The sequence below is a fragment of the Chionomys nivalis genome, chromosome 4 (assembly GCF_950005125.1).
Source record: "Chionomys nivalis chromosome 4, mChiNiv1.1, whole genome shotgun sequence".
NCBI lineage: Eukaryota > Metazoa > Chordata > Mammalia > Rodentia > Cricetidae > Chionomys > Chionomys nivalis.
Window position 1 is genome coordinate 70895982 of NC_080089.1, and position 10285 is coordinate 70906266.

The 10285-nt window shown below is 48.2% G+C and overlaps 1 protein-coding gene across 2 annotated transcripts in view; it reads right to left on the reverse strand.

The window, feature by feature from the left end:
• Myzap (myocardial zonula adherens protein) overlaps positions 1-10028 on the reverse strand; it is a 93752-nt gene extending 83724 nt beyond the window's left edge. For both annotated transcript variants that reach the window (XM_057766997.1, XM_057766998.1), the window contains exon 1: positions 9876-10028. In XM_057766997.1, the coding sequence (XP_057622980.1) occupies positions 9876-9950 (75 nt within the window). In that variant the 5' untranslated portion in view covers positions 9951-10028. The remainder of the gene's footprint in view (positions 1-9875) is intronic.
• Between the last annotated feature and the right edge of the window lie 257 nt (positions 10029-10285).

Genomic DNA, 10285 nt, shown 5'->3' on the forward strand with positions numbered 1-10285 from the left:
ATGGTGGCATATGCCTTCAATCCCAGCACCCAGAGGATTGGGACAGGGAGATCTTTGTGAGTTCAAGACCAGCCTGGTCTACATAGCAAATTGAAGGCCACCCAGGATTACACAGTGAGTCTTAAAAAACAAACCCCAAAAGTCATTGCCTAGCATGTACAAAGCCCTGGGTTTTGTTAACTACTGTCTTCCCTGATAAAACACATGACAAAGTTTCAAGGAACCTTTCCATCCTTACTTTCTTTTGGGAAAGCTTCATCTCCCAGTGACCTCAGGATGGAGCTGGCCTGACATCCAGGGCTACCTTTGTCATCTTTCCAACCAGCTTTCAAGGCTCATAGCCAGACATGTTGGCCAAGAGGACAGCAAGCCATTCTACCAGGTAGCTCTTTCCGGATGGGCAACAGCATTAATGGAAAACCGGGTGTCGCCTGTGGAGGGAAAACAACCTTCTGACTGCAGGCCACTCCTCCAGGCTAAAACCAGACTGGCATTTACAAACATTAAGTGTAAGCCACACCAGGTGGACCATACACATCTGTGGTTCTCCATGATCATTTCTGCCAGGCTGAATCTGACCCAGAGCATATCTGTTGACAGAAGAAAGGAGGCATGTTTCTACTGCACTGCGTTCCATACACACACGGGGATACACACACATGTATATGCACTCACATGTACAAATGCATACATGCACACAGGCTTCAACATCCATTAGCTAAGTGGCTTGGGAAATTCTCTGAATTTCAAGAGTAAGATGAGATTAAATCTGTGTGTGTGTGTATCTATGTGTGTGTGCATCCACATATACACACACATTTATGTTTGAAAGTATGAACACGCACATGCCACTGTAAGAACCTCGGAGTCAGCCCTGGCTACCACGTTTGAGGGAGAGCATCTTGGCTGTTTGCTGCTGCACACAGTGGACTAGCAGGCCCATGAGTTTCCGGGGATTCTCCTGCCTCTACCCGCATCTCTTTGCAGGCGTGTGGACAGATTACAGTTCTTAAGTGGGCTCTAAGGATCCAGACTCAGGTCCTCACATGTGCTCAGCAAGCGCTTTACTGGCTGAGTCACCTCCCCAGCCCTGTTAAAGTATTTTTATTACTATCTAGATAGTATCACTGTGCCCTTAACCTACGCACTCCAAAACAAAACAGGCCCACTTGGCTTCCTGACCCTCATTTCCATGGAAACTATTTGGGCAATAGCATTTGGGATAGGAGATGGTAAACAATGCCTTTCACTGGCCAATGGATCCTAAAGGGCGTTCCCTAATGGCCACAATTTTCAGGAAAAAGATCTTATGTATTAATTCATCCAAAAGTGTGATGGACCTTCTCCATTGTTGAACCATTCCCCACCAGCCCTCCCTGAACTCTGACATTCCTCCACATACTTCCCACAGTGGGCAGCTACACCATGTCCATCAGACTGGGCTGTGAGCCATGCCCACCCTGAGGGTCACAAAGCCAACAGTAAACTCAATACCTAAAAATGAAATGAGCCTGCAAAATAAAGCTCCAAAGCTCCTGAGAAGTTGCAGGTGCCTGGGGCTACCCCTCTGGTCCTATCTGAAGCATCTGCTCTCATCAGTAGAGGACTTGATGGGAACATTAAAGAGCACAGCTATTATTAATAGATGCTGACTGACCAATGGCCCACTGTCAACGATACATAAGCAACTTAACCCAAGCTTGGATCACACAGCTCCCTAAAAGACTTATAATCCCACTGAGAAAAAGAAAGTTACAGAACAAAATGTTAAAACTAATCCCATTTTTGCTTTTAAACACACTCTTACAATTAATGTAGATTTAAATTGGGGGGGGATTATTATTGTATAACAGCGCAACTGTTAATGCTGTTTATCTCCCCATGAAAAAGGGGGTCTGTGTTGCTTGCAAATATTTCAAGTAGTTTTTAAGTTAAAATAATAAGAGGGGCCTGGAGTAGTGGCTCAATGATTAAAAGCATTTTTTTCCCAATCATGATGACCAAAGTTCAGTTCCCAGAAGCCACATATCAAGCTAAGCATCCCATCCACACTCGTAACCCTGATTTTGAGGGGAATGGAGACAGGAGGATTGCTTGCAACATATCTGAAAAAGTAAGAGTGCCAGGTGTGGGGAGAGATTCTATCTCAAAGGATTAGGTGGAGGGCAACAGAGGACACCAGATGCACGCACTCTTCTGGCCTCTCCTTTATGTACAGCACACACACACACACACACACACAAATAATTATAGTAGTTACAACAATAGTAAAAACTAAAAGAGAATATGTATGGAGGGGTGCTAACTCTTTCTAAATTGGATAGCTTCAGGAGCGGCAAATGAAGTATACGAGAGGCCTGGAGGTATTCTGAATTCCTAATACAAGCTCTAATAAGGAACTGACCCCTGAACCCTGCCCACTAGAGTAACTGGGCATAGTCCACCTCCCTTTACCCATCTTCCCTGCGGCAAATCTCCAAAGAGCCCAATGTGGCTTATCTCAGTATTTTACGATGCTAATCACTGTGGCTTCCTGAACTCATATACAACTCCCAGGCTTTCCCAGGCTCAACAGTGCTCAAGAGGTAGTTAGGACAGTTTATACCCAGGGGTGCCCTCAGCAGCCAGCTCAGTCCTTGAGTTCTGAACACTGGAGAGCAGCAGTTTACATCCACCCCTGGAAGCAACCTTCTATTGCAAGCGGGTCAAAGAAAGGAGCTGCAAACAGCATGCCCCATTCTTTGATCACTGAGCTCCTACAACTTGTAAACAACTTTTTAAGGGCTAGAAAGGGACCGCGATGACAAAGAAGCTGCTGTGCCCCCAGGAGCTCATAAGTTATTCATATTCTCAAATAGGCTACTAAGAACCATGGTTAGCACAGCCGATGCATGGCAGTGAGATGCAGAGTAGCTTAGGAGGAGAGCATTGGGGTCTAAACTTCTTCAGTTATACTACTGGTTTTGGCACTGGCTATGAAACTCAGAAAGTGGCCTCACCCTCAGTGTTCCAGATACCTTAGTTGTGAAATATAGCTAAGAACACTGAATTCTCTTTCAAGTGTGAAGGTTAAATTAGCTGGCACATGTTAAGAGTATTGAGCAGTCTCTGGCACATGTTAGGATTCTGCAAGTGTTCTTATTCTAGAGATAAGTGAAGGAGAACTTTAATCTTAACTGGAAATGGAACTCTATGGGAAAGGTAGCACCTAGAAGCATCATGTGAGCTGGGTATAAAAGGACAGAGAGGACTTGTCAGGTCACTGAGGTCTGGGAAATCCATCATCACCGAACAACAGACATCTTCCAGGCAAGATGTTCCAAGACAGCCCAGGTCCCGCTCAAACCTGACATGTCCAGACAGTGGCAAGTCAACCTGAGCTATTTGGTTCGCAGGTGAGATGAATGCAGGGCCCAAGAGCTAGAGCCTCGCATTGAAATATGAGTTCATTTCAACTATTAAGCTGAATAAGGTGACTCCTAGTACTCCCTGCCCTACAGAATGGATGGAAGGAAAGACACAGGTTGAGACAAGGCAAGTGTTTAACCAGGATGAGTTTGTAGCCTTTCCAGAGCCTAGCAGGGTATCAATGTGGTTCGGTTGGATAGTTTGAGGGGTGGACTCAAACAAAGGAAACCATACCTGAAACTCCCTAGAGATTCTCACTGTCTTCAGAGTCACCCTCTTGGGAGGGAAGGCAAGAGAAGAGCAACCAGCATTCAGGTCACCCTCACAAAAAAAGGTATAATCCAGCCTTTGTTTGTAGCTCAGGGCACCTGGGGAGCTCAGGGCAGCCTCTGGGGCCCTGTGTGACCCCTTTTGTGAAGGCAGAGGTCCTCCTCCAGAGACACACTGGGGTTTTGCCTACCTTTTTACTCTCAGCTTCTTGATATTGGGGTTCACAGGGGTAGGGGGTCTTATCTCAAGGGGAGAAGATGACCCAGGGCCGTGACAAGAGTTTGCTAATCAGTTTGCAAATTGGATTTCTATAAAGAAATGAACCAAATGCATTTATGTTTCCCTTGGGTCTGCTCCACTCCTATTGTGGGTCCCAGCCAAGCTACCCTTAACAACAGCAGGTGTGGCCTTAGTGGGTGTGGCTGGAGGACGGACCTTCACTCCCTGTTTAACACAAGTGTCCAACCTCTGGAACCTGCACGTCAGGCTGTGTGGGAACAGGCACCATCTAGATAAGGTCTGCTGTGACCCTGAACTTGTAGCTTCATTATCTATGGCAAGGTGGGGTCAGCTTTCTATATAAAGGGCTAGATAAGAACCATTCAGATTTTGTAGGCCACGGTGAAATCCACTCTTAGCTAACAAAGCAGGCCAGCCTGCCTGAGGAGCAGCATCCAGCCTCCCCTCTCACCATGAGAAAGGGCCCTTCTTTCTCATGTCAGGCCTGCTGACACACAGAAGTCACGGAGAGGGAGGCAGGGGGGCGTCCTTGCTCTCTCAAAGCTCTCTGGATCGCTTCTGTCCTGGCCACAGAATGCACCCGAAGTGCTAAGATCCGAGAAGAAAGTGTAAGTCCATGAATGCACACAAAAATTCCAGTACATAGCCGGGCGGTGGTGGCGCACGCCTTTAATCCCAGCACTCGGGAGGCAGAGGCAGGCGGATCTCTGTGAGTTCGAGGCCAGCCTGGTCTACAAGAGCTAGTTCCAGGACAGGCTCCAAAGCTACAGAGAAACCCTGTCTCGAAAAATTAAAAAAAAAAAAAAATTCCTGTACATCTAGCAGTGTTTTGACCCCGTGGCCCTGCCTAATCCATAACCCTGATGGCTATCCACAGGCTCAAGGGGCCTTACTGGCTGCCCCAAATATCTGCCTTTCTAAGAATCCATAAGGGGAAGAAAAGCTTTGAGAGACACTTATCCTCAACGGAACTCACGGTTGTATGGGCTGCTTCTCAATAAAGATGGGGCTAGGCCTTCCTTTCAGCCCATGTTTCGTACAGTTCAAAGCCTGAGTTGGTTCTGAGGGAGACCCAGACATAACTGTTTCAAGTTGCCTAGTAAGTCTATGTGGAACCAAGGTTGAGAGTCACCAAATTAAGCCAATAAATGAAATCCCAACCGTGGCAGAGGAAGAGGCAAGGAGGACACTTGGGTGACCTGGCCAGAACTGTCTATCACCCTTCTCATTCCTACCCATTTGTCACGGGCTTCCTTCCAGGTAGGACAAAAGCATCAGGCTGTCTTCATCCCAGGACGTCTCTTCCTACATTCTCCTTTCCAAAATGTATGCAAAGTAGGGTTTTTTTGGGGACCCTGGCTGTCATTATACCTTGTGCCGCCCACCTTGGTTTTTACTGAAACTCGGTTTCTCAGTAGCCTGGAAGTCACCAAGTAAGAGGCAATCCCCAGGGATCTACTTGTGTCTGCCTCCACATTGCTGAGCCCACGTAGCCACTTACATGGATTCGGGCTTGAACTCGGGGTCTGCACTTGTGTGGGGAGCCCCACATTAACATAGTGATGCTCTAGAACTTCTTCTCAAGTGGTCACTCAGATCCACACAAGTGTGGGTTGCACAAGCTGAGGAAATGAGGGTTCAGGGCAGATTCAGAGTCTCAACAGCAGAGAGGCAAGAAGAAAAGAGGAAAAACTGCATTGGAAGCTCAGGAGTGGGAGGTGGGAGCTTGACCACCTGGGAATTGCAGAGATACAGGACAAGAAAGGCCAGAGTCAGGTCAGGGGCCTGGACATCACACCAGGAGTTCAGCTTTGCAGAGGCTCCTGAGGCAGAACCAGGTGGCTGGGTTTTGCATGGTGGAAAAGATCATTCTCTTCCATAAAGAGTGGATATGAGTCAGCCATATGATTGATATTTGGGACACACAGCTCATCGGAAGAGGGAAAGAGGCAAATACCACTGTGTTATTCTCCTACACGCTGGAAAAGTACTGGGGTCATTTTAAGCCATAAAGCTGGTAATGGATGAAGTACTTCAGGCTGAACCTCAGGTCCAACTCTAGCAAAGTTAGCTCTTGAACTCAATCAGGTAGGCAACTGAGGCTCACTGACTTGGAAGGGGGTGGCAACCACCAAGAAGCTTGGTGGGGACACAGAGCTCCAGGTCCCTTTGCTGGGATGTGGGGGCACAGCACAGAAAAACACCAACAGGGACACATTTAGGCCTCTACAGTGGCCTAGGAAAGCCTAGGCTTTCATTCTATATACCACAGAATAAATGTGGAACTCTCCATAAGGCAAGTGTCCTTCAGATCCCTAAGTCGGACCACCCTACACTAAAAGATAGAAAAACAAAATAAAATGGGGGGGGGGTTGGTGTTTTTCTGAGCCTGTAACTGTCAGATGCTAGTGCCAGAGGTGTTTGGGTTAAGTTCTAGTGATGCCACATAAGACCACAGCCTGGCCTGTCAGGAACTGGCTCAAAGGATCCCAAGCAGGACCCAGGCAGTTTTCTGAACACAATGAAAGTCTCCTCCCTCCCCGCAGCCAATACTGCAATCGGCTTGCTTCCATCTGAGGCTGAATTCCCCCCAAACCCCATGTCCCTTCCCCAGATCCTACAGAACAGTAGAATTGTGTACCATGCCTTCCCTGGACTCCCCCAGAGTACAGGATACAGAGCTACGTAGACTGTTTCCTCCATTGAGAGGAGGAAGCTGGGCAAACACCTGCCAGCCCCTTTCACATGCCAGTCAAGGGGAATTCCTTGTTTTGGAACCAACAAGGCAGGAAGGAGGCTCTGGTGAGCACAGCACCAGCAGCAGGGAGTGATGATGGACAGGCCTGGGCTGGGTCTTAAGCGAGAAGGCCTTTGCCAAGGGAAGGGCTGGCTAGGAAACACTCTTACCCCAGGGCCTTGTTTGGGTTTGCTTTAGTTGGGCTTTTTCACCCCACCAAGGAGTCACAATACCCAGCTCTAAGCAGCCCAGTGTCATCTCCTTGACAGAATCCAGTGCGGGAGAGCCCCGCGACAGGTGGTAGACCTCACAGCCCAGAGGACGAGCTGCCTTCCACTCCCGGCACACAACCTGGCCACACAACCGACTTCACTTCAAAAACCTAGGCTGTGAGGCTAACTTTCAATTACAAAATCCCTTTCCAAATCAATGAAGCCCTTCATGTAGGCTATTTTTTTTTTAATTCCGCCCCCACATTCCCCCAAGGTCATCTTTCTAGCTGTACTCATTCTCCAAACACTTTATCTTCCCACTGTTGCCATAGATAAAGCTATTTTTAGTGCACAACTGGTTTGAAGGTAGAGCTTTTTCCTTTTTCATTTCCCACTGGTTAGCGTGTATGAATGTTTCTTGGTGTTTTGTTTATCCACTAACAGAAATCATCCTCCCCACCAGGCTCCCCCCTCCCCCGGGGATGATTTCAGATAAGAGGGAAGTAAGTACATTTGCAGGTGGCAGCTGCTGGACAAAGGGTGACCTGTGACAGCCTGGTTGGCTGCACTGCCCTCGCAGCTGACTCAGGGCAGCTCCTGCACGGCGTCACCGGCCACCACTACTTCTGGTTGGCTTGACGTCTGTGACAGCAAGGCCTGCTTTTCACTTTGATAAGCCCTTTGGATAAAGCTGGTCTATTTTAATAGCTAGCAGACCTTTTGACTTTGAGGCTCGGCATTGTCCTACACAAAGTTCACACGCACGAACCATGCAGTTGAATTTCCAAACAAACAAAAGCATCTCACAGTGTTTTAAGAACGTTCATGATTTGGTGTTGGACTACATTCATAACTACCCTAGACCACTACGAGCAGCCCAAGAGTAACAGGTTAAACACGCCCCCAAAGTATTCCTGTTTGAGATCATCTTGTGTCCAATCCCAGGGAAGAGATGAGAGGATACAGGATTTCTTGAAAACTTTTCAATTTCAGAAGCATTTCTCATGGTTACTTATTTCGTGTATAATTTATTTTCTTGTGTTTCTAAAAAGGTTTTTTTAAATAGGTGTTTTGTTCCAAAGCAGGTCTGACACACATTACCATACAGTCTATGTCAAGCATCCACTGAGAGGGATGAAAAGTCTCTTTTCACAATCAGTCGTGTTAATTGGCTTCAAACGCCTGCTCCTGCTGGAAGACCATCAGCTCACCTTAAGGGAGAGGCTTGCCTCACACACCTCAGAAAGAGACTTCCTTCTAATGTCACTGAACCCTGGAAACACCCTGCTCACAACAAAAATCACCAATGTCTGCCTCAAGGAACGGAGTGGAGCCAAGCACCCAGCCTTACAGCACACAGAAATAGATCTATAAATATTCAATGAGTCAGTTAGTCAATCAACACACCTTAGCTTCCCAACACATAGCTTCCCTGCCAGCGCCAACACACACACATGCACACACAGCACCTGGAGCCTTTAGAGGTGACAGGATGCTCCAGTCAGAAGCCTGAGTTCTTCAGCCTAAAGTTTTGGTATAATCTTACTCAACAGTGTGTCCAGACACCAAAGTACCATTCAAGGGCAAAATTCTCAAAGATGCTCTGAATGCATAGTCACATCTGTATTCACCCACATGTGTATTCACCCACATGTGTATTCGCCCACATCTGTATTCGCCCACATCTGTATTCGCCCACATCTGTATTCGCCCACATCTGTATTCGCCCACATCTGTATTCGCCCACATCTGTATTCGCCCACATCTGTATTCGCCCACATCTGTATTCACCCACAGGATCCCACTATCTACCTCACCCAGCATCCCCCAGGGGAGAGGGAGTGCTGTACACAGCTCAGGGCTATCTATTCAATGATTTCATGTATTGTCAACCAAAATTTTGTTCTAATTAACAAAGCTTTCCATGGGAAAGGTCAAACACCCTTTTTGCAGTAAGGCAGGACTATGGTTGGACTAACCAAATGTGATGCTTACTTTATGAAGTTAATGATTAAACAACCAGAGTTCTGTCAGCCTTGGGTGTCTACCATGCACACACATACACACACACACATCACTTGACCCACACCCAAAAGCAACACATGCCTTTTGTGTATTTTGAAGAAAGACAGCCGCCAACAAGAGCGTCTACAGGCCAAGCTACGGAAGGGATTTTTGGTCTAGACTTAACCTGTTCAAATGAACCGTGGGAAACACGATTAGAGAGTAGGTGAGAACTCAGTATCATAACACCCAAACTAGAAAGCTACAGCCCAGGCTCTAACAGTGTTCTCTGAGGCCCTGGTCTTAGAAAGGGCATGGAATGTGAACCTGACTAGTTCGGTCGTTCTTTCATGAAGGAAGCATGAGGAGATTGAGGAGGTGAGAGCAGACTGTGCAGAGACAGTGGCTAACCAGATTTCCATAGGGAAACCTCCCTGGAGAGGATGCCCAGGACTTTAGGACTGGCCCCAATGCCACAAAGAAGAAACTGCCTGCCTGCATAAACCAGAGTCCTGTCCAACTGAGGGTGGTCAGCTACTCAGCTCTGGCCTGCAGACAGGCTACCCTCGACAAGCGGCTCCTGAACCAGAGGCACTCTATCACTGGTGGATGGACAGACGGACGATGCTCCGAACCAAGAGATGGAGGAAAGTTGGCATTTTAAATACATTCATTACTTGTGCTTCTCATGATAAGGACCTCAGAAACCTCTTCCTTGCCATATTTTAACTAGTACCACGTTTAATCTTGGCTTGACAGTGGAGACAAGAGAGGGAAGTTCTGGGAATTCCAGAAAGTCCCCTAAGCCCTCTCTTCCAGTCGCTGGGGTATCCAGAGAGAGGGTCACTGTGCAGTCTGGAACAGGCCAGGAAACTTGAGCCAAGTTGAGATGTCGGCGGCCTGCAGCTGACCCCTAAGTATCCTCCTCCCCACATCTCTACAGAGGGGTCAACAGGGATGGGTGCAGGAGAACCCGACAGCTCCTTCTCCAGCTAGCTACTCACCCTCCTACTGGGCGTCCCAGGAGACTTGGCGCTGCCGCCTGAGAGCAGGGTGACGGTGGACGTGGAGCGCAGCATCTCGCAGCGGCTGTGGAACGAGGGCTGGGTGCTCGCGCTGCTCCGGGGCAGGATAAAGCGTGCGGGGCGCACCCTGCGCGGGGGAGGCTCAGACACTTGAGGCGGTAGCTTCCGCAGGGCTGGAGCCAGGGGGGCGGGGTCTGGGAGCAGCCTGGAAGGAGGCGGAGCCAAAGAGTGCTAGCTAGACCCGTCTGGCCTCATTCTCTCCCCAAAATTGAGCGTTCTCCTCTCCGAATCTCCCCTTCCAGTCTTCCTGCACACACTGTAGGTTCAGCTCTCTGACGCCTGTCCATTCGACCTCACGACCCCAGTGTTTTCCGTCAAACCCAGAGGAC